The 27,761-nt window shown below is 36.3% G+C and overlaps 1 protein-coding gene across 1 annotated transcript in view; it reads left to right on the forward strand.

Moving 5' to 3' along the window:
• Positions 1-27,761, forward strand: part of ADAMTS19 (ADAM metallopeptidase with thrombospondin type 1 motif 19) — a 134,732-nt gene that overhangs the window by 20,781 nt on the left and 86,190 nt on the right. Inside the window, exons 3-7 of the mRNA XM_058823968.1 lie at positions 6,543-6,708; positions 13,243-13,415; positions 14,360-14,443; positions 15,280-15,437; positions 25,709-25,752. Coding sequence (XP_058679951.1) covers positions 6,543-6,708; positions 13,243-13,415; positions 14,360-14,443; positions 15,280-15,437; positions 25,709-25,752 — 625 coding nt within the window. The remainder of the gene's footprint in view (positions 1-6,542; positions 6,709-13,242; positions 13,416-14,359; positions 14,444-15,279; positions 15,438-25,708; positions 25,753-27,761) is intronic.

The following is a 27,761-nucleotide window of genomic DNA, read 5'->3' on the forward strand; positions in this document are numbered from 1 at the left end:
ATTATGAGCCATCAAGCGTATGAACTTGGTGGAGGACATTAAGTGAAGATGTAGAAACTTTATTCTCCTTTCACAAATTTGCACTGTAGTGATAGCTGAAATGTGGTTGCAGTTGAGTTGCAGTTCTGTTTTCTAATGTTTAGAGAGAGGAATTAATTTGTGGTTACAAGGATAATTACATAATCAGAATATTCCAAGTTGGAAAGGACCCACAAGGATCAAGTTCAACTTTTAAGTGGGTGGCCCATATAGGGATTGAATCCACAAACCTTGATGCTATTAGCACCTGACTCTAAGCAGCTGAGCTAATGTTATAGGTAAAAGTTAAGTTAAAATAGGATATAGTTCAATTATATTGTATTAATTATGTTATATTATTTGTATTATGTTAAAGGGGGGGGCCTATTAGAATGTGCTAGAAGGGTCCAGGGTTTGGTGAAACAGGGGCAAGGCAAGGTCAAAGAGAGATTGGATGAAAGATCTGACCAATCATTCGAAGCCTGCAGAAACAATTGGTCCAGAATGAACGGTGGTAAAGACCAATGAGAAGCCTGGAAATGGACCAATCATCATGAGGATCCAAAATGCACCAATCCTTGACTCCAGGGGGACTATAAATGTGGGGAGTTCAGTTGGGTCGGGGTGCTTCTTGTTTTGGGGTACTTTTTGTTTGGGAGAACGCAGTGCACTTGGGGTCAGCGCACTGTTTTGTTTTTGGCTCGCTCTGTGGGTGCCTGGGCTTATCCTGGACACTCTGTTCCTTGCAGCTATTTTAATAAACGAGAACCTCTTTCTCTGGAGAAAGTTTGGCCTCGTTCAAATTCATAACACTAATCTCAGAGTTATAGTAAGCCTCTTTCACCAAGCAATAGTCAAAGGCTGATGTATGTGTCATCACACAGTAGGAACTGCAATACTCTATGATTCCCTTTCATAAAAACTGCGAAGTGAGTATCAAGGGACCTTGGAAAGCCAGCCTACAGAGGTGGCCCAGAAGGAAAGCAATGTTGACCCTGGATCAGATGGATCTAAATAATGGCCATGAATCAATAAAGTTGTAACATTGGAATGATTTCCAAATGTTAAAAGATAAAAATGTGAAACGTTTCAAATAAGGATAGTGAAATAATAGGGCAGCAGTTCCATTGAAACTATTTCATTTAACAGTAGCAGCAAGGAAATGTGAAAAGAATTGTAGTCTGGCAAAGGATTTGTGTTATAAGAATATCTAGATAAGATAATTTCTATTTTACAAAATCTCAAATACATAGGAGACTGGAATTGATGTGTGGATCTAAGACATTAAAATACAGAGGTAATTTGCATTGTGTCTTATTCATTATTTTCCTAGTACTACAGGACCTAAGCAGTGAAAATTTAAGTTGTATAATGAAAATAATGAAATAATGCATGATGCATATGATTCAAAAAGAAAATTTGGTTTGACTTAGTGTGTTGAATTTAGCTGAGTTTGTTTCAACAGTCAAGTGAAATCTACAAGCAAAGCTGCAACTCATGAATGATGTATAAATATATTTTAATATGTTTGATTTTCTGGCTAGAATAAGAAGATTAAATGGCTTTTTATGACTTTGAGGGAAAGCTGAAATTCCATTGTGCCAGGTAAGTTGCTAGAGGAATTAGCCAATTGTTCTCTGAGCTGGTGTTTCCCTCAAGACAGTGACCTTTATTCTGAATAATGTGCATGAGCTGTGTTAACACTGGGTGTTACAATCAGTATTGGAGAGCTCTGGATGACTGGTAGCAAGTGGTCTTTTCTGCTAGGTTTTTATTCTTTTCATAGGTCTTTCTGTCTTTTCATGTGTTGGGGTGTGCCTGTGCCTTCCTTTGTCACAGGTGTTTCTTAAGTTTAGGTGTATTTTAAGCCACAGATTAGTCAACCAGAAAGTGGGCAAGAGCTTCCTGGACAAGGGAAGAGAAAGGGGGGTGGAGCACATAATTTCAGCATTTTATGATTGGTTTGCCAGTTCTACTAAATTCTTCTGATGGTCAAAAGGCAAGTATGCAGTAGTTCAGACTGCACTGACTTTACTGAAAATAGTGGTCACAAGCTGAACCAGGGAACTTTGTGAAAGTGTAAGTTCCAGAAGTCTACAGTCTCCAGGAGGCTGAGAGTTGTAACAAGAAGAACAGAGAGAAGCTGGCATGTAGAGGTAGTGGTCACTTGAACCTGATGACCAGCTTGTTGAACTGCGCAGATAGCTCTGGCATTTGGAGGGACTCCTGTCTGATTCATGAGTTTCACTGCTGATAGCAGCGACTGAATATCTGACCTTAAAACACCACCATGAATTTAGGAAGTACATTTGTGCTTTTACTAAAAAAGACACTTAAAAAATCAGAGCATTTAGAATTGATAAATTTTATGTATTTTGTTTGCAGTTACATTTTGTGTGTATCATAGAATCAATTAAGTTGGAAAAGGCTTTTGAGCTTATCAAGTCCAGTCTATGGCTTAGTGTTGTGAATACCTGTTTAATTGTTATTAGCATAGGGAGTAACAACATAAATGTTTTCCTGCATCTTTGTGCAACATCAGATTGTTTTGAAAAAAGTAGCCATTGTCTTAAACGTGAGAGCAGCATCCTTTCATATAGAGAATGATTTTCTTAAGAATTCAGAGCAGTGTGTATCTTAAACCAGACTGTATAGGAATATAGAGGATTTGGAAGGATTTAAAAGCCATGCAAAAATGGTTTCCACAGACCTCAAATCTGGGGGCTAGTACCTGAATACATGCATTGAATGCAGTGATCTCTGCATAACAGTCTAAATGTTTTTTTCCTCTGTTGAGGCTATGAGGTGTAGCATTGTGCATGTTTGTGCACTTCAGTAAGGCACAACCCTAGGATTAAAAAAGATCCCAGAAAGGATTGGATTGATAACTATGTCAGCAGCTGAAAGCCAGTCAACTGTGATAATACTGACTCTTCCCTCTGTGATGTCTCCTAACTCCGTGCAGCAGATTGGAGTGAACAGACAGGCAAGAGAAAACCTACAGGAAAAGGGCAGTGCAAATGATGTGCACAGCTGTGAAACACCGTGAATTGAAGACAGAAGGCACTTATGAACTGAAAGCACTTATGTTTCCTCAGCCTTCAGCAATGAAGGTTCTATAGATGGAAAGTCATTAGTAAGAGCTGGAGACTTTTTGTTGTGTTTCAGCTCAGGTCAGGTTCTGATAGAATTCTTAGAATCAAGTCACCAAATTAAATCTGGATTGTTAAAATCATGGAGAAAAACCTTCAGAATGGGATACTGAAATGTAAATAAAAGATTTTGCCTGTTTACTCAGAAATTAATGCTCAGTTTTGGGACATTTGACAAATAGCACAAAGCCTGTTATGAAATTATGTTTCAAAACAAGTAGATAATGACCTTATAAGGACAATTTGGTTTTTCGTATGGCGCAGTGAAGGGAACCTTTCATTATTATACTGCAAATGTGACATTAATATTGTGGTTCTGATGGACGCAACATGTGTGCTAAGTAACATAAACATTTTATGCATCTGATAGGAGTGCATTTTTCCCCTTGATATTTGCCTTGGGAAGTATGTTGGGAGCAGGAAGGAGTAGAGTCTCATACAGCCCATCCTTACTTGCTGTGTGCATTTGCTTCACAAGACAGTGGAGAGTTGGCTGCAGCAGGGAGAAATTGTAACTCACTGTTCCCCACCTGACCTGTGCCACTCAAGGTGCTGGGGAAAGCTGCTGTTTTCATTTGTCTTGGTTTCCCACTATCCAAATTTGGCAAAAAGTTAGTTTTCTGCAAGTGAAGTTTTATTTGCCCATCAGCTGAAGTTTGCCCTAAACTTAAGGACTCTCTTTATTTCATAAATAAATACAATACGAAGCAAGTACCGAGTTTATCAATAGTTACAAAATTTGAAGGTTTTTTTTTGCCAAACTAGATTGCACTAGTTTGAAGTCTACTTAGATATGTGTGCTACAGGGGGAAAGAGTGGCATGCTATGTTAGCTTTACATGAGATGTGTCCAGCATCCTGGGGGGCTTTTCAATTGCAGCTGTGAGCAGTAGTATTTTTTCAAACGAAACTGGTGTAAGATGTGTCAGTTTGTCCGAGCTCACAGTTCTATCCCAGATGGATATTAGTGTTTTGCTTTTCCATCTTTTTTAATCCTTGTTCTGCTGCACATTCTCATAACATGGAAGTTTTGCCATTTGAACTGTCTAAAGGCTGTAATTTGCCTTAGCATTCAATATCTGAAAATGTTTTGAAACTGAAATGCTTGAATGCATGCTTTGACTTCTCTGCTTTCTATGTTTACTTCATAAAAATATCTTCTTAACTCCATTTTTAATGATTATGAAAATAGAAGAGCATGGTTGACAAAGCTGCAGTTTCACCTACCACTTTCTCCTGTGAAATTATGCGAAAGTTAGAGAAATAATGTTTTGTTGTTTGGTTTGGTTTTTTTCCCCAAAAGCAGTTAAAATGACATCAAAGATTATCTGGTTATCCATTTTTGTCTGAGAATCATCCATTTGCATATCTATAACTTTACATCACTGTTCGGTTCTTTAACTTCTGACTCAGGAAACAGGCAATATATTTTGGTTTTCTCTACCAATGAATTAAACTTCACTTTCTGCTCCTTCTGCAAGGAGCTGGAAGAGAACATTAAATGTCAGTCCTAGCACAGCTTTTCAGAATGTCTGATGAATGGTGACAACTTGAAGAGCATCATCTTAAAGCCCTGGTTTCATTTTGCAACAAAGAGAATGGAGATGGAAGAAATGTGACAAATGTTCTATGATTGACTCTGTTCAGGAGGGAATAAGGCTTTGTTTTTGGTTGGTGTACAGGGGATACTTGCAGCACCACTAGTGAGCTGCTATTCTTGTTCTATATTTAATCAACAGCTTTCATATACAAAATAATTCTTTAAAAAAGTAAAATTATCTATGCCTGAGTGAAATTTAGCATTTGACATAAAAATCGAATTAAAAGTGTTTTATGCCTTTTACTAGTATTTGAGAACTATGCTTTTAAATAAATTTATTTCACGTAATTTGAAGTTTGTATAGGACAAGTTAATTGTTATGTAAAAGTAGCCTTTTTAAAGATAACTTTTCAAGAAGTGTTATCTTGTAGGTGTACAGAAAGTACTTAGCAATACGTAGCTGGCTAATTTTCTAGTATGTGACATTTAAAGCTCCTGCTGAACTGAACCTAAAAGGTAAGTGTAAAATGAGAAGGAACAGCCAAATCCCCAGATACATTTGTGTTTGTGTGCAGTGTTAGTGATGACCTTTTGACATCTGTTTAGCATTCCTTAGCTATTGTAACTTAATGAAAAATTAAGTGTGTGTATTCACATTAATTTCATGTGATTGTGCTGAAAGATTGTTGGATTTTTTCTTTTTGAGGTGTTGTGTTTGAATGAAATTGTGTTTTGTACCACTCAAAAATTTTGATTTTGTTTTTTTCCTTGGGTCAGAATATTTTTGGGTGGTTTATTCGTATGTCAGACAGGATATCCAATGTGATAATGGCACTCACATGATTCCAGAAGAAACAAAATTATTTTCTATTTTTCCCCATTGACGCTACATAAAAATATACAGAAGAATTGTCTGCTTCTCTTAGCCAGATATATCACATAGTTTTGTTTCTGTAGCAAAACAGTACAATATGTTTTTTAAGTTTAGAGAGTGAGGAAATTAACTGTCAGTCTTGGTAATGTGGGGGGAGAAACCCCACAAACGTTGCTGTCTCCAGCTTTACTCTTGATAGCAAACTTTTGTGTATTGGAAGCTTAACAGTTTGTGCTGAGTTTTTATTTGTGTGGTATTTATATAAGTATGTTTTATAGTATTTTTTTTTTCAGCATTGGCTGTGCCCTTGTAATATTAGATGTGCATCTGGTGTGTTAACTTTTCCTGTGTGTTAGTGTGTATAAATACATTGAGACAGGGGAAGAATTAACCAACTTAATGGCTTTATTCAAATATTTTTCTGGTGTTACTGCTGGAAACCAAAAAGGGATTTCTGCCTTTTAAAAATAGTTTTGGGTTCTTTTAGTTCGAAAAAGAGTAAAAAGAGTGCCACAATATTTCTTTTCCATCTTCACATTTGTTCAGCATGTATTCATATGCCTTACATAGTTCCTGTTATTTCATTAAATACAGTTATCTAAAAATGTGACAATAATAAATAATAAAGCCAGTGTATATAACTTTTTTGTACATACTGTACATATATAAATGACCTCCTGGGTCTCCCAAAGTAAACTTTTAACATTCTGTATCTTTTACTGTGCATATGCTACTGGCATGTAGCCACCCACCCACCCAGATTTAGCTGAAATAAATGAAATTTATTCTAGTTAATTTAAGTAGAAAACTTGTAAAATACAAAGGTACTCACTTTGCTCATAAGGTTACTAAAACAAAGTGTTTCCTTAAATGGAGTGTTGTGGGTTTTTTTTTTCTCCTGCAGAACTGTGCACAACTTAAGTTCTTACCTTATATGTTCCTTTTGTTTTCCTTTACAGATGGGGTTTATACAGATTAATGAGGACTTCATATTTATTGAGCCACTCAATCGCACTTTGGCTGTAACAGGACATGCACACAGGGTGTACAGACGAAAAAGGTCCGTAGAGGAGAAAATTTCTGAAAAGCCTCCTTCTCAGAATCATTACTGTGGTGTTGTTACAGGTAATATAAAAATCGCACTGCAAAGCTGTAATGTAGCAAATATATTTTCAGGAAAAGTAGATAGTAGTTACATCAGAACCTTGACAGAAGCAGAACTGATTATTCTTGTAGCAGTACCCTACAGTGGACTCTGAGGTGGCGTGTCACTTGTTGGGAGAAGGAGTTGTCCATTAGGAATAGACTCTGCTTCTTAATATGCATTTGTATTTGAAAGTAGAAATCTTTAGGGCATGTCTTAATTTCAACTTAATATTTAAATCTATTTCTTGTCTCTCTCTGTCATCAGAGCTGCTTAATCACTCACCATGTGCAATGCTTGCACTTAATTTTCTGTTTTCTGTGATTTTTTTACGTGTTCTTGTTCTGTGAATGACTCTTAGATGTGTATGAAACAATGCTAATGCATCTTCCTCAATGGCAGGTAGAGCAAGTTGTTGAAGCAGAAGGGTTTCAACAGAAGTTTGGCACATAGTGATGACTTCATAGTTTTCACTGGGGAAGCGAAAAATGGCTTTTGTGAAAGATGGTGTTTTGTTTTTTCTGCTTCATCATCAGCTGTCATTCTTCAAAGGATGGAGGACATCTCAGTCCTTTGACCTCAGCATGAGCTGAGGGTGTTTCTAGTGATGTTGTGAGAAGTTATTTTTCTCCTTGGAAATAAACCAGAATGAGTGCCCATTTTTAGGCTTATTTTTCATGTGTGAGTGAAATCCTGGCAAAATGCAAAGAAAATGGCAGAATTGCACTGAAATGGTTAGGAGACTGGATTATATGATATTTAGGATGAAGCAGAAGGAATTAAGTTATTTCAAGCAGGTAAGGAAAGGTAAAGGAAGGATGTAGCTGCAGTTGTCTGGTGCCTAAGGGTCTGCAGAGAAAAGGTGAAGCCAGACATTCCTTAGAGGTATGCTGTGACAGACAAGAGTTGTAACTTGTGTTTAAGGAAATTTCAATTTCCATAAGGAAAAAAAAATCTCTACAAGAATGCTTAGCATGGGAACAGGTTGCCTAGAGACTCTGTCAAATCCACATCCTCAAGTATTTATAAAGCATGTCTAGAAATGGCTCTAAAAGGGCTGATCATACTCTGACACTTGGCCTGACTTGAGCAGGAGGTTGGACTAGCTGCCCTCTGGAGACCATTTTCAGCCTAAACTTTTCCATAGCTGTCTGATCCTTTCTGAACATTTGTACTGCACTGTCCATTTTATATAGTTAGAGAATAAATGTGACAGGTTTTGTGGTGGTTTTTTTTCCCTCTAGTTTGGAAGTATTGTTTTTATAGTTAGGCATCTACCCAGAGTTTGAAATCAAAGAAAAAATTGCAAAGCAAGGCTCTTTTGGCAGTGGGATGAAATAAATTACATACAACTTCCTCCAGTTTGGCTTTATATTCTAAGCTTTGTATTACATTGACACTGCTTATCTGAAAGTTAAACTTTCTATATTATCACAAATTTTTCACATTAAGTAAAGCTATTTATTCCTCCCTATTAGAGAAAAGTGAGTTAGAGTATGCATGCCTACATGTGTATGGGAATGAGAAAGAAAATATGAAAAGTATGCATGGTGTATGCACTGCAAAAAGGGGGGAGGAGTATCTGACAAAGTAGCAAACTGTGATGGGTATGAAAATGAGTAAGGATGCAAACTTTGTCCATAAGGACATGATTCTTCTGCGATGTTCATTATCAAATATCCTTTCACTTTCTCTACACTCTAAAATGGGATTAATCTTTTGTAATAATCTTACACTCCAAGCTCTGATTTCTTATAAATCTGTCAACAGATAATCAAATATCTGTTTGAAGGAGGTTTCATTATATCTACCATCAGGTTTAAAATTTCAAAATAGGGCAAGCTGTGCATAACTGAGTAGCATCTTCTGACACAATGTTATTTTGTTAGGGAGTGTAAATAGCTGCACTTTCTAACCAATGTTGTTCTAGAAGACCATCCCTCACTCCCCTGCTACAAATTATTTTACTAAGAGTGACTGCAGTAAGTTATATGCTTAAAAGCTCTGTCTATGCTAAAAGCAATTTGTTGGTGTGACATGAATTTAGTTAATGTTACCAAAATACTCATGCTACGGACACATGTTACATACATGCATGTTTGCACATTTGCACACATGGTACAGCCTTAAAGTGAATAAAAGTATCAAAAATAAGCCTTTACATAAGCATTTCAGAATTCTAAGTCAAAAAATAAGCTAAGTAGATAAATTAAATAAAAATAAAGCAGATGAGTATGTGGGGCTCTGAGATAATCTCAGCTGCCTTTATGGTAGAGATGTAACTTTGTGACATATTGCAGCTGCAACCTTGGTAACACACTAACTTTTCAGCAATATGGTCCTGTCTTACAACCACGTCTCTTTCTTCTGCAGTATTTGTGTTTCAGGATAGAAACAGGTGTTTCTCCTGCTGGTTTTGATCCAAATTGATCTCAAAAGCTGGCTACCTATCAAGCAAATATGTATTGCCAGTGATGAATTGTAATTATCAGAAGGAATGAATGTCTGTGCTGGAGGTGTTGAAGGATCACTATTGGGAATAATAGCTTTTTATGGAGAACTAGCAGACACAATCAAAGAAGGTATTGTTTGTTGTCCGTTACCACTGAGGGCTGGATTGAAAGTTGCTACACAGCCAAACTTGTTTGGAGAGAACAAAGAACTTGTTTTTGTGAATGGAGTAGTTTTCTTATTAATTAGGCAAGGGAGAGAATCATACTGACAGAAGCAGTTGCTTTCTTGATTGTTGACAGTGTGCACATATATCCTTTTGTTGAACATGTGTATGATTTATTTACCTATGTGAGCCAGTTGCACATTCGCAGACCTTACACTCCACACCTTTTAAAGAAACCAGTGCAGAACTATGTTACAGAAAAAATATGAGAGAAGCAGTTGTAATTAGAGCAAAGGGCCATGTTGGGAAGCTAAGGTTTTTTTCTTCTATCTGCTCTGAAGCACTTGTTCCAAACTGAAGTTGTTTATATAGTAAACTGAACTCCTGGTGAAGGCATGGGGCATATTGGGAAAAAAGAAGTCTCTTACCCAGGATATGGTTAATGCGAATTTTGAATCCCTTCTGAATTTGGAAGACTCCTCTTCTACTTCTTAGTTCGGGCAGTAAACAATATCCTCTCCTGAGATACCAGTGTGCTTTTCCTCTTAGAATGATGGAATATTGCTGGAAAAGCCTGCTAAGTTTCACTGAATCAAAAGCAGAAGTCTTACTTTATGGCATGTAGACTGGGCGATCAGCTGGGAAAGCTGTGTTGATTCCTGCTCTACAGCCTGTTTATATGTGATAAAATATGCAATAAAATGTGCAAACAATATTCGTCATGGATCTAAGAGATTGCATAAGATGGAGACTGGTGCTACTTGAGATATTAATTTCTACTCCTTGGGTAGAAAAAGTTGTCGCTCTGTAGGAAAGTATTTAAATCCCTATTCAAATTATAGTGGTGGTATAGCTCATGGCTTCTTAAGCTCCTCAATATTCCCTGTGTAGGCAGAACACTGCAATTTCCGTATGACTAGGTTACCCCCTGGGGAGTGATGGTGATTCCTCTCTGGTCTGGGCTGCATGTGCATATACTCAGGAAATGCTTTTGTGCCTGAGGACTTGAAGGTGTCCAGGAGTCTTGCAGTCGCAGCCTCTTCTTGATGTTGGCTTAGATACTTTGTGTAACCTCTGATTATAGTAGATGGCTCTAAATTTTTTTAATGTAGGATAATTGTTTTGTTAACATTTCTGCTTGTTTTCTCTTAATTGCCTATTTTATGTCAAATTAGTTTGCTGCAGTATTTTTACCCTTCTTGCTGAAGTAATGCAGTATTCCTATCTTTCAGTCAACTGAGTTTTAAGTAGTCTACGGATATGGAATCACCTTATTCTACTTAGTTGCACAAACAGAAGTCTTATTGCACAGAACTCTCCTGTAGAATTTATCTTTTATTTTGGCAGTGTAATTAAATTTTTAAGATGAATTTATGCATCTTTAGTCTGTCTTTTATCTTGTTAGTACATGAATTACTATTATCTGGTTTTTTTTGCAGCAGTTATCTCTGACAGACTTTGCCTTCAATAATGACCAGTTCTTTGTAATTTTTACTGATTTATGAATATGTAAGGAAACATGAGTTTTTGCCTAAAGCCTGTTTCCCTTGTTATCTGGCAGCAGTTGTGGCAGTTATTTGAATACCAGTAGTAGCAAAATTACTAATTCCATTTATTTAAAGTTCTTAGAAAAGAGCTACAAGTTTCAGATAAATGAGATCTCGTGATGGGGATTTCTGCCAGCAATTTGGAAAAGGTTGGCTGGCCAAGAACAGATTGCCCATTGGTTTGTTAATGGGAGAGATATCTAAGGCAGACAAATGATGGGCAGACAGCTTGTCTAGAGAGCTGTGTAGTCTTCTCATTCACTGAAATCCCAAAAGACAGAGGTTTCAACAGCTTATGGGACCACAGTGTTCTTAGTGTTTAGCACAATGACATATTTTATTGTGGACTGTCAGTTCTGAACAGAAATGCACTACTAGTTATAACTTCTGGAGAAATGTGTTAAGAGAATTCTCTGTACATGCTAAGATTAAATTTAAAGTTTTCAATCACTAGCTGCTGTCTTTTACAAAGAAATGAACAGTGAATAAACTGTTGCTGGAAACTGCACTGTGCCCAGGAAGAAGGCAGATTGACCAGGTGGGTCATAAGAGATATTTTTAACCCACATGAGTTTACTGTTTAAACTTAGACCTATAGCTCACACTTATAACATTAGATGTTCTTATGTTAAGCCATAGTTGTATAGCTTATAGGAGGTGTTTTTTTTGGCACAAATACTAACACTGAGGTTTCATTAGAAATTATTCTCAAAAGAGTGATGAAAACACACATAATATTTTATAAACTAGGCTGTAGATCCACAGTTAGCAAACATGAGTTAGGCTAGATTATAGCAGAAGTTATAATGCTAAGCAAGTGTCTGAAGGATCAAAATAAGACACTTTAATTTAAGATAGCTTGAATTTATAGCTGTTTCTACTTCTAGGTCATTGAACACCAAACATTTATTTCTGGAGGATACATACTTATTTCTTTTAGTAAATGTGCCACCAGTTCTAGAGGGATCAGTAAGACCTTCTCAGATGTGCTGGGATGGACTGAATAATTCAAATGTGTAATCTTTTATGAATGATTCAGAAAAGGAAACCTTTTTTAAGTGTGTGTAATTTAGATGTGTTACATTGAAAAATATGTATCTGCATTATATTTACATAAAATCTATATTACACATATATTTAAATCACAGACCCCTCTTCCACTGGTATTTTATATTTTAAATTTAATTTGTTAGTTAATTGACTTTGGGAGTTCATTTATAGCATTGTCCTGAAGAGTGACTTATATTTTGGAGAGTGGTCGTGTATTATAAAATATACTGCAGGAACTTTCCAATTAGAGATGAGATTGGTTGAATTGCAAAACATTGTCTTAAAATTCTGAATATTTGATTGTTTCCAGAACATAATTGTCATCTTAAACATTACTTTTTTTCATCACAGAGAGCCTGATATTCCATTTTAGATGCTTCAAGAAACTTCACTTGGTTTCAATGAGATCAGTCCCAGAAGTTTTACATCCTCTCAAGAGGATCTAACAATATTTGGCTAGTACAATAAGTTTAATTTTTCATTTTGTTTTAAATTAGATTATTTAAAATGGTGTTGCTAACTGTTGTATGTAAATCTGACCACCTTCTGGCTCCTGTATTATGAAGTACTACGATACTACTATGTATTCTACTACATACTACTATGTATCGTAGTAGTAAGGGCAGTTTTGTTGGGTTTTTGGAGGGGAAACTGAAAATTAACACCATTAATAACTTCAACCTTACAATAAGCATGACATGTTTTCAGATTTTAGCTTTCGGTAGATTTGGAGGTCATCTGAAATTTTATTTCCTCTTTGCAAATCACAGAATTGTTGCATGTATTTACCGAATACATGACTTTGTGGCGCAACTGTATTTGTTGTCTTGTATGCTAAGATATCGAGACATCAACATATTTTCTCTGTGATTTATGAAGATGGTCAGACAAAAATTATGCAATGTCAGTGACACTGTTTTTCCTTCAGACCCAACATGAGTTGAGTTTTCTCCCACAAACCAAAATAAGAGACACATATTCTTTTTATAAATACATTAGTTGAAAGGCTGCAAATAATCTTTCTGACTTTATTTGAAAAGATGGATAAAATTTCTGTTTTCTTGGTATGAGGTAATATTTATACATAGTAGTAGTATGAGGTAGTATTTATACATATTTATACATGCCTTCAGTATGAGCCTTAGCACTGGCAATAGCAAATAAGCACAACATATTAAAGTCCATAGCTATTAGTTTCCACATGATGAGAGTTATAATATAACTAAGGGTAACAAATCCTGAAAAGTACTGCAGGGGTAGTTTGAAGGATGAGTTTCTCAAGCACTGTTTTTGGTTTACAGATAAAAGGAAATCCAAGACTCAAAAAGTGTCTGAAAGTGGAAGAGGAAAGCGATACTCTTACAAGTTGCCTCAAGAGTACAACATAGAAACTGTTGTGGTGGCGGATCCAGCTATGGTTTCGTATCATGGAACAGATGCTGCCAGAAGATTTATTCTAACCATCTTAAACATGGTAGGAAATTTAAAACTATTTTTGATGTTTTGCCAACCAGAAATGCACTGCAGGCTGATTTCATTGCTCCTTCTAGTGATTCTGACTGAACACCTGTAAGGCACACTCAAAACAGGACCATCAGCAGGCTGTACAAACTTAGTCTATACGTTTTGCAGCAGAAAATTGTAGTGCTGCAGGCTTGTCTGTACTGTCTGGTCATACATCTTGGGGAAGCCTGGGAGTGAGAGAACAAGATGACTTTTTGGTTAGAAGCCCATGCTGTTGGAAAGGTCGGGATATTGGATAGTTTCTGGTGACCTGTGCTTGATATGAAGACATGACATTGTTATGGGAAAGCATTGTGTGGTCAGTGGTGGTGGGAAAAAAAGAAAGATTAATGAATTTGGACAATTATGTTCCCTTCCAGTTTTATCTGGAGCTGTAGTGTATAAAGCATTTGGTGCATAAAGCAGTGAAAAATAGCATATGTAATATACAAGGAAAGATTGTTCTAAGGAAGGAGCATAAGCTGAAAAAATAAGCTGAAAAATTAATATGACCTTTAACTATTCTGAATGATAGGAAGAATTAGAGAGTTAGATATTGGCTGAGACCACTTGGTCCAAGATCTTGGATTTAAATGAATAGAAATTTTCATGTGGATAGTATTAAATATGTATGTAAATACTTGGAGGAAAAGGCCACAGTTTATAAAGTGATTGTGGCCATTGAGAGGAAAAGGTCTTTTTTTATGTTCCCAGAATGAATATTGCCTAAGCTCTGTTTTCACTTCACAAGACCAACACAGTACATTATCTTAATGTTCTGTTCAGACTACAGAAAATAAAAGCAGTCACAGTAGAATATGAGAGTTTTTGAGGTTCTTTGGGGTTCTGTTATTTTTAGTGTACGTGCAATACAAATTCATATTCTTATTTGTTGGATTTTTTTTTCTCTTTTAGGTTTTTAATCTTTTCCAACACAAGAGTCTAGGATTACAAGTAAATCTTCGGGTGACTAAACTTGTCCTTCTTCATGAGACTCCAGTAGGTATTTATGACATTTGTCTTAGCATGTAGAGGGTAATGCTACTTAGCTTGTGGCTCCGCGAAAGCTTGCAATATTTATGAACTTTAATGGCTAAAAAATTTCCTTCTTATCTTTCGTATATTATGTAGTGATTTCCACTGACAAGCAGCCCCAGTGAAGATTAATCTTCTAATTTATGTGCTGCATGTATTGAGATTTATCTGTTCCTTCAATTAAAAGTCAGTCAGAGTTTCCATGTGGAAATCAGGCAGATCTTAGCATAATCTGCTTCTGCTCTGCTTTTTGTGCAGTCATATATCTCAATAGAAAAATAATTTCCTTTAAATCCATTGGGTTGCAGAAGGAGGACTGATGTTCTTTGTTGTCTAATCCCTAGACAAACAAAAGCTGATGTAGCACTTAGCTTATAAGGAAGTGGAATCCCCTTACCAATAGTTCTAATCTAAAATACTATAATTCTCCAGTAAATAAATAATTTATTTCTCCAGTTCCTCTCAGCAGATGGAGTAATCTCATTTTTTGTTCACATTCTGCATCTTAACACCAGTATAACACCATTATACTTTTCCTCACCATGGATGAGAAGTCAGGAAATAAATAAGACTAGAGTTTGAGTGAACTCTAGTACACATGTGCACTCTTAATGCACTATCTTCATTTATATCTATAACATGTAAGGAAGGTGGTCTTGGCACCTGAAGTTTGAGTTGTTTTGCCATGGACATATTATGCCATAAAAAGCAGAATATTTTTGCTAGCTCAGTCAAAAAAGGTTCCAAATTCTACATATAGGATCCTAATTTTAATAACATTAATTGTTTTTCATTTCCAGGCAGATATGTATATTGGACATCATGGTGAAAAAATGCTGGAAAGCTTTTGTAAATGGCAACATGAGGAATTTGGCAAGAAGAATGATATACACTTAGAAATGTCAACAAGCTGGGGAGAAGACATGACTTCAGTTGATGCAGCTATATTGATAACAAGGTAAATTAGTGAAAGATGAGCATTAAAAATAGGCAGAAGGCTCGTGTGAACTTAGATCAAAGTAGATGGCAAATATAGTAAGAATTTAGTTTGCAGTGAGGAAGGGACCATTTTGAGGCATCTGGATCTCAAAGTTGGTGATAAAGTGTTGCTAAAGATGGTGCAGAAAGCAGTATTTCCCAGATGGTAAATATTTGAAGTGATGAACAGGTTACACTTGTTTCTTCTTTGGCTACATTGCTAAGACCTTATCTGTATAGCAAAGGTTGGAATCCTTCATCCATGCGCCTTCATTTAAAAGAGGCAGCACCCCAAACCTGTAGATGCTTTCAGACAAAAAACAAAAGCATATTTAAACCATTCAGAGCTAGACCAGCATTAGGCACATTACTGAGTTATGCTTCCCTCCTAACTGATCTAGAACTGGTATGATTCACTCTGTGCTGAAGGTACATCGTGTACATCTTCAGGATGTGTCCTGCAGCACTAGGGTATGATTCCAGATCTGCAGTTCCTTGTAGTTCTTAAGTGTCAGGCATTTCACACATTGAGAAGGAAATAGGCCTCCAGTTCACCTCTTTCCTTCCAAGCAGGGACTTTCATGGTTTTGTCTGATCCAGAGGCATGATCCAGAGGAATGATGATTCAACCAGCCTAGGGTTGGACTTAGTGCCGTTTTCGAGGTGGGGCTTGGACTGGGTAACCTTCAGAGCTCCCTTCCAAAGAAAATTCCTGTGATTGGCTATAGTGGAATAGTGCTGTGCAGTCCCATGCTGGTCAGTGATATGGTATTCTAAAACCATCTGTAATCTTTACACCTGCATGCCATCTTTTGCCATTTATTCACAGCACTCTCACTGAGAACCTATAGAAAATAAAAATAATGCATTCTTCTTAAAATTAGTTTTATTCTGATTACTCCAATGTCTATAGTGTATTTCAATCTTTTGAAGCAGAAAAATGTTTCCCTAAATTTTCCTGCTTTGGAGAGCCAGTCACTTACATGAAGCAGGAAATTTAGAAGTCCAAACTGTCTCTGGTAAGAGCTTTGTTGCTACTTTTGCTGTTCAATCCCTTTTCTTTTCTGAGAAAAGCCCACACTTCTTACTCTGTGGCATCCTCCTCTATTTGATGTGTGTATCAGTTTTATGGATTATCGGGGCTTTGAGGGGGCAGATTATTCTTTGTTACACATTTATAATGAGGTAAGCTGTAGTTCTCACAAGCTCCTTTCAAGTCTAGTGGAAGACACAAGAAATAATGTTCTCTGAAGCAACTTTGCTTAAGCTCATCAGGAAACATACTTGGAGTAACAGACTAGAAGTCAGTTTTGTAGATTAACACCCCAAACTGATTTTAATAATAGTGAGTGCATTGTGGGGCTGGGGCAGGGTAGGGGAGGAAGGTCTGGAAAGAAAGAAGGGGAAAGAAAAGAAGCAAGCGGTAGGAAAGAGTAAACTTGGGCTAAGGCATAAAGGATGCCTGAGTATCATAGATGGCGTTGTGTTAATTAGGATGGCTGAAGGGGAATAGACTTCCTTACATCTAGCTATTCCTTGTGACTGTTCAAGGATAGTGAGCAACAGCATTCTGCTTGTTTGCTAGAAACCTTGGGCTCTCTTATTTGAGATAGCTGAGGCAGCCAGCAGTATCTACAATAGCAGCAGCAGTTAGAGCAAGTATCAAATGCTTCAAGCCTGTATGGGCCAAGAGAGTGAACACAGGGCTGCATTCTTTAGCTTATAAGGTGCCTGTCATGAGTAGTAAGATGCTGTACAATAAATAGAGCATGTGACACCTTTTTCCTGTCATTGTTTCTTCAGCTTAATGAGCCTTTGTGGGAAGAGGCAGAGGCATTCTGAACTGGTGCAAGTGAGGCATTAGTTAAGTTGATGAGAGTCAGTGGTCTGGAAATGTCTTCAACTGTCAGTGCTTTTGGCCCCACAGCTTTTTGGATTTAATGCAGCATTTCTGGAATGACAAATTGACCATGAGCTGCTAGTGTACCCTTGTGGCCAGGAGGACCAAGGGGATTCTACGATGCATTGGGAAGAATATGGCCAACAGGTTGGGGAAGGTGCCCTGCTCTTTGCCCACATCCATGGCATTGTGTTCAACTCTGGGTTCCTCGGTGTAAGAAAGACAAGGCACTACTGCAGAGGGTCCAGCAGAGGCCAAGAGATGATTTGTGATCTGGAGCACCTCTTTTCTGAGGAGAGACTGCTGGAGCTGGGCCTGTTTAGTCCAGAGAAGACTTAGAGGGGATCTCATTAGTGAGCAGGTGCCAAGAGGATGGTGCCAGACTCTTTTCAGTGGTGCCCAGTGACAGGACAAGGAGCAATGGCCATAACCAAAACACAGGAAATTCCACCTCAACATGAGGAAAAACTTCTTTACATTGAGATTTTCAGAGCACTGGAACAGGCCACACAGGGAAGTCATGGAATGTCCTCCCCTTTTTTTTTACACCCCCGTGGGACATGTTCCTGTATCACCTGCTCCAGGTGACACTGCCTTGACAGTAGGATTGGGCTGGATGATCTCCAGAAGTCCCTTCCTACAATAAAATTCTGGCATTCTATGATTCTAATAGTAAAAAAGCTTTGCAAAGATCTGATCTTATGTTAAGATGCTTTTCTGCTTTGTAATAATGATATTTTGATTTCATAGAATTATAGAATTGTTTGGGTTGGAATGGACCTTAAAGATCATCAAGTTCCAAACCCCCAATCACATGGGCAGGGATATTTTGTATTAGAGCACATTGGTCAAAGCCCCATCCAACCTGGCCTTTAGAATTTCCAGGAATGGGGCATTCACAGCTTCACTGGGTAACGTGGGCCAATGTCACGCCTTTACAGCAAAGAATTTCTTCCTAAAATCTAATATTAATCTTGCCAATTTCAGTTTAATGCTATTCCCCTTTGTCCTGTCGCTACATGCCCCTGTAAAAAGTTCCTCTCCAGTCTTCTTGTAAGTCTGCTTTAGGTGCTGGATGGTTGTATAAAGAGCTCCTCTCTTCTCCAGGCTGATCTACCCAAAATCTCTTAGCCTGTCTTCATAAGAGCGGCACTCCAGCCCTTTGATTGTTTTCATGCCTCTTGTCTGGACTTGCTCCAGGCTTGTCTGCAATTTTTTACCTGCCATTTTAAATACAATTTTTTGGATTAAGTCTGTGATCAATTTTATGGAATTTGAAGTACAGAGAAGGAAAATTATTGGTTAGATGTCAAATAATAGGTTATTGTTGGAGCCAGAAATTAAAGATCTGTTCTTCTGATGTTTTTATTTTGCAGCGGTATTATTCTCTACACTGTACTGCCTCCCACCTGAGAGCTGCTTTAGCTGCTAATAAATCATACCGGAGCAATTTTCTGACTGGGAATGTTTTGCTAATCCAGGCTACCTCTACACATCACCAGGTTTATGGTATAGCTAACACCATGTGTGGCTCTACACGTGTGTTTTTGTTAATTCAGAGTCTCATTCTGTTTTGCAAGCAGGGAACAATCTCCATTGTCACAAATTCCATTTGGACAGCAGGTCTGCTTATTGAGAGAAATGATTTTGTTTATACAGTTGAACACCAACTGCTTGGTGTTTTTTGAGTAAATATGTAAAGTTTTGGGTATCCAGCACATTCTGTGGCAGCCCTCCTAAAAGTTGCCACATCTCCTCTTTTGTCTCGTATGATAATAGAACAGCAAGAGTTCTTTGTAAAAGCTTTCCTGTGTGCTTTCACATGCCAGTTTTGTGTAGTAACCAAAAGAGTTAGAAATGAAGTATTGAGTGTTCTGCAGAGCTAATTTTTAATGCCTGAATACAAAGAGTGTGATGTGGATGTTGTAGAGATTGGTATTCAGCAGCCAAAGGGCCATTTTCAGGAAAAAGGTACTTTTCAAAACTTATTTTTGCATTTGTTCTGTAAGAAGGAAAGCAAAACCAACTTCTCCCCACAGCTTTCTCTGCTGCCCAGCTAGACTGTAATGATGCATATCTGCTACCAATTCATTTCAATTTACTTTGGCCCTATTTCGTGATGTCAGTTTTTGTTTAGTTTCCCTTTAAATTGGCTTATTTTGTTGAACTGATATCCTCTTTAAAGTATGGTGTCATGAAGCAGAAGAAAGGCAGAAAGGGATTGTAATCTATTTAGAAGATTACTAGGGATGATGGATATATGTGATAATTAAGGTAAAAAGTGTTTTAAGGACTGTCTTGATAAAACAACCTGTTTTATCAGGTAAGTTTTACTGTATTCACAGTTATAAATTAGCACAGTTACTTTATAGATAGTATATCTATCTGATATAGATACTGTCTATCTATAAACTGTATCTAGCTATAAAAAGATGGATAATTTCTCTGAGGAAAAAATGCAGCAGGTTGCATCAACATCCTCCTTGCCTTTTAAGGTACAGGGTCTGAATGTGCAGAAACAAGCCCAGATATTGGTGGCCCCTGAGATGACATTATCAGTTCCTATCTGCACAGGGTGCTTGACCTGAATGAGGTAACTGAGAATATGGCAGGAAAAGCCCTGTGGAATTCTCAGTTGTTGTGTGATGGTGCTTAAGTTCCTATATAGCCTCTATTACAAATTAGGTAATGAAAGCTTTGAAGTGTACAAACATGTGCTTACAAGAATGAGGCAGAATTTACCTTCACTTAAAACTTATGCATCTTGCTGCTTTTCCAGTGCATTGGTCAACCTGTTGTGTCACAGTGGTTTGTAGAAAAAAATGTGAGAAGAATAATACAGAAAAAGACCAAGTTCTTTATTCTCCTTCTCAGAACTGATATTTTCACATGTCCTTGTGACAGAAAATAGACTTCTGATTCTCCTCATATTCATCAGGTAGTGATATTCCATGTTGATGTGCATCAGCCCTTTATTCTTTCTGATCATCAGAATCTGAGGTTTCCTTGCCCTGGGTTACACATAATTGAAACAGTGCTGTTAGCTCCTTTCGCTGTAAGAAAGTACCTTGTTGTATGAAGTATCTAATGGCATAAACAGCACTTAGATTTCATAAATATTGTTTCACTTCCAATAGTTTCAGCCATCGAGAACTCTTCCCAAAGCTTGGACAAGATTTTTTTTAGTGTTGCTATTACCTTCCAATGAACAGACAAAATTTCTGACTTTGATTTTTATTACCTTTCTGAACCAAAAATAAATCCTCAAGAAAGTTAGAAGAGGAAGACTGTGAAAGATCCCTGCATAAACGGAACTGATACCACAGGGTCACTGCAGAAGCCTGGAGTGTTTGGCAGTCAAAACGGCTGAAACATATTGAGATAGAGGTTGGGTTATTAAACTGCTACTGCTGTCCTCAAACTCCTAGTGAACTTCAGCTTTGGAAAGCTGAATTCTTGCAAATGCACGGTGAGAGATGAGATTATTCTTAATTTTGTCTTCATCACTATAATTTCAGTACTGCCAACTCTCTTGACCATTTTGTACTCAATTTATCAATCTCTTGATTATTTGGTTTATTTGGCACTACCAGGAGGCATCAGGGAATTTCATGAGAATCTCACGTGGCCTTTCTGATAATTAATTAGTTGATTATTTAATTAATAGGATTGCAGATGCGGAAGAAAGCAGGGAAACCTGAAAAGGGCATATTTAAATAAAAAGTGAATCTCCTGTAAGATTGAGGTCCTGTATTTTTACCTTGTGTATTTTAAAAAAATATCACTAATTTTAAGTCATCTTATGCTCTTTTGTTTTTTTAATTTTTAATATGTTTGAGTCTGTGAGGTGATAATGCTTGTAATAATGGGTGTGGGAAAAATTTGCATGAATTTACCTTTTGCTGTCAGCTTACTCTTTCAAGCTCTAATAATTAGGCTATGTATGTTCCATTCACAAGTACAGGTCTGTTCCACAGAAATACATGGACTTAAACTGAATTTAAAATCTCTGAATATCTAGTGTGAGACCCAAACATAAAATTTATACAGTTATTTTTACATTTTAATTTTCTGGTGATTAAGAAAGGTAGGCAAGTCTTAGACAAAAAATTTGAAAGAAAGGAAGATTAACTGTTTAGCAGTTGATTATTTACAGTTATGTACTTTCTGAATAGGCAGTTGGATGTATTTCTAATTTTTCTTACTTCAGCTTTCAACCATACCCTTTGTACCCTTTGTTGCTGAAATCTGTTGGAAAACTCCTCCTTGTGAAAATATTGGTGGGCTGTGCTGAAGTCACAACTCTTTGTCTCAGAGTAATTTACAGAGGTTACTCTATGTAATTGTTCTCTCACTTCTTTCCAGACCTTTTCTGCTTTACAAATTTTTTTTTCAAGCATAAACGCCAAAACTGGCCACTATATTGTGTGAACAGAATAGTGGTGTCAGTTTGATATTTTCCTGTATCTTTATCCAAGGATGCTGTTCCTTTCTACTGCCTGGTTCCAAATACTCATTTTTTGTTGTTGTTTTGTCTAATCAAGTTGGGAGGCCACTTTTGGCTACACTAGAAGAAAATTTACTCAAATGAGTTATCTTTAAAATTTGATGTATATTGATTCCTATGTGTAACTGTCAGAACTCATTTAATTTTTAAACTTTGCCAGGAATGCTTCTGTATTTTCTTCTGCATCATTGTTTAATGCTAATGCTACGTCTAGGTTCTATTAGACTTCACTCAAAAGCACCTTTCTTGGATTCCTAACTACTCTGTATCTGTTTCAATATGTTAATGATACATTCAGTTCAGCTGTTTACTTATCACACTTCCAAACTGTTGTTTTTCATTCTGAATGAAATATGAGCTTTATAATATAATAATAATATGATTGTTTATATCACCCTTTTTAATCTCAATTCAGCTTTACAGTGCCTAAGTGATGTGTTAACCATTTGAAATAATTAAATATATAATCTCCTGTTTTTCCTAAAATACACTGGCCAGTACATACTGATGCCTTTGAGATTTACCCTCAAAATAATAAACAGTGTCTGAAATACCATTTACCATTTTCCATTTTTTTAAATTCCCAAGTAAATAGTAAATAAGTAATTTTTCTTGTGGTTCATTAACACCAAAATAGTTTTAGATTTAATTGCTGTCATTAGAAGTGCATTTGTTAATTAGTACATGTGTGCTTGGTTTATATGTGGGAAGTATTTCAGAATGTCCTGTTATGTGAAGAGACAAGAACATCTTCAGTGTTGTAGTTATTCACTTTGCACAATGCAAGTGAAGGCGTTTGCAATTTGATGATAATGTCGCTTGCCACAAGTACCATTAATTGAAACTATTCCTTATGAAAATCTTACGACTTGATGAAACTTACTACTTCAGCAATAAGCCTCAAAAATATGGTAAGCCCTGGAATCAATAACAACAGAAGTTAGACTGAAGTTTCAAGCAGTCTAACTTCTGCTGTTATTCAAGCTACCTATATGTTTCAAAATTACAAACATTAGAGAAATTGGAGTAGAGTGCAACCAGAATGAAGATCTGGTAGACAGGTAAAATCTGTTAACTGTCCTTTTTCTTCTTTTCTCCAGTCAAACATATGATATGATACACCAGGCTGAGTAAAAAATAGATCTTTTGAATATTTTGACTTGCCAAAAACAAGTATTAAATTTATCTAAAATGATAAATTACTGGGAATTATTTACAAAAAATAAGTCTGGCTCTTAATTTAGTCTGCCTTTATTGTTCTTTTTGTCTTCTGCTGTACATACCACCTACACATTAGGATTTTTTTTAACAAAGTACTGAGATAGTTTGTATTTAGAAATTAAGTACCCTTTGTGTGCTGTGAAAGTCTTTCCTAATGCTATATTTAATGAACTAAAATCTACTAACTAAACATAATTTTCTGAAACAATGCAGTAGTGGTTGTCTGTCCTTGCTTAGAATTCTTTTCTGGGGTTAGCCAATTCATTCAAGTGCAGAATTCAGGCATAAATAGTGTGAAAGCTCCTCCTTTCCTTCACTTGAGTAAGGACCTGTTTTCTCTTCCATGTATATGAAGATAACCATTTAGAGTAATGGACATTATGTCCTGGGTACTGTTTGGAGTAGGTGGGCTTTTACTATTTCTTGCTTTCATTGACAGACTCACCAACTGTGCCACTAAATATTCTATATGCGGTAACAGTAATTTTAATATTTTGGCTCTGCTTTGCTGAGAGAAGGGATGAGAAGGAGGAAGGCAAATAATCTGTCTGAGGTCTTAGTAGTGTGCTTTATTTTTGTGAAAGTCACTGATAGCTAGAATTGTAAATCTTTACTACAGAGCCTATATATGTAATGCATTCATATTCCTGGATATTAAAGGAGGCATTACATTCCTTTGATGTAAGTCGGGATCTAAGAATGGTTTACTGTATTTCCCTCTTGCCAAATCATAGCAGTACCATTTTCCCCAAGTCCCATAATGAAACCCTGAATGCACAACATAATCATAGTCTGATTCAGCCAAGAAGTGAAAACAAAAGAAAAACAGTCAGTAAGTATATGACAAGAAAGCTATTACATGAGCAGAAACCTCTTGGATATTGGCAGTTTTCAAACATAACGTAGCATTCTTTTACAGTTGGAGGTATGACATAATTATTTTCTCTTTTTCCTTTTTTTTTTTTTTTTTTACTTACTATTACATCAATCAATTTTATGGTGTTTTATGGTGGTTGGGTGGGTGTGCATGGAAGGCAATCAATGTCCTTAGATTGTCTTTACACATCTTCTCTTGCTTCACCTCAAGTCCCATATTTCTAATCATTCTGTCATGTTGCTTAAGAAGACAATAAGTTCCTTGTGTCACATAGCACAAAACAAAGAATTGTGTTACAACCCAGTGCATTAATGCAATTTCTTGCAGGTTTGAAAAAATAAAATAAATTTCTTCTGTGTCTGATTATAGTTTCTTGTTCACCACCTTTTGCTCAATTTCCAAGGCCCTTTTGAGTGTATTCCCAGATTGTCCTGATCACTTTGCTCACAACTTTATCAATTTATGGCACTGCCATTCTACTTCTCCTCTGTGGAATTATCTGGTAGTGGTGACTGGTTAATTAAAAGCTATTTAACCCCATGCATCTATCTGTGTGGCCCTTAACAACTGGCGGAAATTTGCCAACCTCCAGAAATTGCTTTTGGGTCTAAATCCCTATGTAGAAATAGTCTGTGCGCAACAAAGAAACAGCCCTTGGAGTACTTACACTTGGTAAAAAAATAAGTGTCAGTATCTTTCATTTCAAGCACCAAACAATTCCTGTATTTTGTTCCTGGAAAATGGGTGTTTCTTTGTATGTATATCTTTATCATTATCAATCTATTTGTCTTATCTGTGTGCCTTCATAGACAGAATATAAGAACTAAATTCCTCTGATTCATATGGTCTCTCCCTAAAAACAGAAATCCTTACTCTGTGGCACAGCAGAAAACCAGAACTTCGTTGTTTGTGGGGTCGCTATATCTGAGGTGCTTTCGTTGGTTTTTTTTGCCTATTGGTTCCCTCCCAACCTTCCAATTCATGCGTACCTCAGCAGCCATTTTTTAAAGTAAAATAACAAATTAACATTATAAATACTCCAGTAAAAAGCAGTTTTCCCTTTGCTCTTTTAATAACATGTTTCATGTCTCCAAGAAGTGTGAAATCAAAAGAATCCCAAGCAGATGTTTAAGACACAGTTGAAATATTTATTCTCCTTTATTCACTAGAACAGTCTTATTTAGAGACCTATGATGGACTAAAATACATGTTGGAGATAGGGTAGTTAATTTTTATAAGTTTTCCACTACTATAAGGGGATGCCCTAGCAGAAATGCTTCCTGACATATTCCTATTAGTGATTTTAACCATTAACTTGATAGAATAAAAATTTTCTGACTCTATTACGGATCTAAATGCTGCTTTTGTATCTTATGTAAATCACTGGAAGTATCTTCATTTGAATGATAGGAAGACTAGCTTGAGACTTGTTACTTTTCAAGATACTTAACAGAAAAAGAAAAAAAAACCCAAAACCCCAGAAGAACATAGAAATTAGGTGCAATGCAATTTGAATATACAGTACATGTTTTGTCACCTGACTATTCTTAAACGTGCTCTGAGAATAAGCTGGAGTTTAAGTGCTCTGTGTAATCCCGGTCTTTGCTTCCCCTTGTGCTTTGTTGAGATAATGGTGTTCTGTATTTATTCATTGAGCCGTAAAAAATGTTTCTAAATAGGTTACACCGTTGTTAACAACTAACAGCTTGACTTGCTTAACATTTTTTCTTTCACCCCCAATTCTAGGAAGGATTTCTGTGTACATAAGGATGAACCGTGTGATACTGTTGGTAAGTAAATAAACACAAGAGACTGTGTATAAACTACATAATAAAATTAGTTTTATGTAGGTAGAAATGTGAAGCTAAAAGATGACAGCAAAATCAGTGATAGAAATAAGTAACTAGTTAAAATTCAAAGTACATCTTAAATGCTAATAATACTGTTAGATTGGTGTATGCTTCTGGCACAATAAGTGTTTTAGTATAATATTTCTATCTCTTTTATAGATCAAACTTTAAAACTTTTTTCTTTTTAGTTTCACTGACTGATAGAAAATTGTTTTATTATTAAAGATTTTTAAGTTTGAATATGAAGCTAAGAAATTGTGTTTATGATTCTTTTTTATTAAATGGATTTATCTTTGGTTTTAATATTTTTATAAATTTTTGTGTTTGTGATTTTTTTTTCTGTTTCATTTCAGTTGCAAAGGTTTGAGGAGAATTCTTATGTAAACTCTATTACCTCACCACTTGATGTTCTTTTTTCTTTTACTGCTGTCTCCCAAGTGTATGTGCGTTTATCTGTGGGATGGCTACCAAGAAAAAAGCCTTATAAATAAGAATGTAATGTCTTTCACAGCAGTAAATGATTAAGAGTTCATAGTGTTCTTTCACTAATTGGTGTATTGGTCTTAGATGAATTCTGTATGAGGCATTTATTTTTGACTTATTTGTGCAAAGAAGTTTGCTTCCAACTGAAAGAGGAAGCAATGTGACAAGAAGTCTTCATCATTTTATGTTGATTTAAACTGAAATTTAAATCTGGAGTACTTCCAAGTGTATCTAAATCAGGATAGGCTGCTTCCTGAATTTCAGAATTGAAGTGAATATATTAAAGGATTTTTCCTGAACAATGTTTTTTCTTTGGCTGAAGCTTGGAGGTAGTATGAGAGCTATTTGTCTCTGAATTTGTCGGTAGAATTTTAAATTGGATAAAATTAAACTCACTCAAGTATCAGTAATTGACAGGTCTGTGGTGAACAAGCTGGGATGAAACTTGAAAATGTGGCAGTCTATTAATTGTTAAGAGCACAGGAAGTAAAAAATTTTAATTTAATATTGTCTTAATATTGATGAACAAAATGAAGTAGACGTTGACTGAATGATCTGGCATATTGTGGATTGGCTATTGTGGAATTTCCCATTCTCTGGGTTATGTTTGGTGGTTTCTTCAGGAACTGAACCACAGTTTGTATGTATAGTCCTTTCCATATAGGTACAATTGTGCAGCAAAAGCAAAGGTAATTGTTTTCCCTATGTTTCATCATTTATTTTTTAAATTTCAGTCATTATTTCCCCAGATGAATATAGTGCCTTGCCATAAATGTAGGGCTTCCTTTCTTCCCATAAATAGTTACAGTACTGTGGGTTCATGCTCACTGTTTAGAAGATGATTTTCTGAGGGTCTTGTCTACCATCATTCTGGAGCTCATCTAAGGAAGAGAGTTGAAAAACTTTGCACATTCCTCTTGAAGAGGATTTTTAAAGTTAATGCCAGGGATATATTACGTAAATTATTTTAAGGCTAACAGGGTTATAGTGCCAAATTGTTGAAAGTACATGTGGAAGGTTGTTTCATTTTGGTATCTACCCTGACTTTTTTCTTCCCCTAGGAAAACCAGAAGATTTTAGATTATATCATGAGTAAAAGTTTCTGGAAAGGAGTTGAAGGGCAGTTTGATCTTCCTATATTCAGTTTATAGACAAAAAGAGACAGTTTATAGGCAAAAAGAGACAATACATTCAATGCTAATGTACTATACAATTTGCCAGTGAGACCTTGCCTCACCTTCGCACCTCTCAAGAAGTCCAGAAGAATGCACACTACAGGCTCTTCTTTACCATAAAAAGATGAATAAAGCAATTATCTCTGAAATATTAATACAATATTCCTCACAGGAATGTGAGGCAATCAAGGTGATCTTTGTAAGTGATCTTTTGTGATCTTGATTGCACATTGGGCAATCCAGAAGTGAAAGTTGTGAGAAGGGAGCATGTACAGGACAGACCTCACTATT

Source organism: Ammospiza caudacuta, chromosome Z (genome assembly GCF_027887145.1).
Source record: "Ammospiza caudacuta isolate bAmmCau1 chromosome Z, bAmmCau1.pri, whole genome shotgun sequence".
Lineage (NCBI taxonomy): Eukaryota > Metazoa > Chordata > Aves > Passeriformes > Passerellidae > Ammospiza > Ammospiza caudacuta.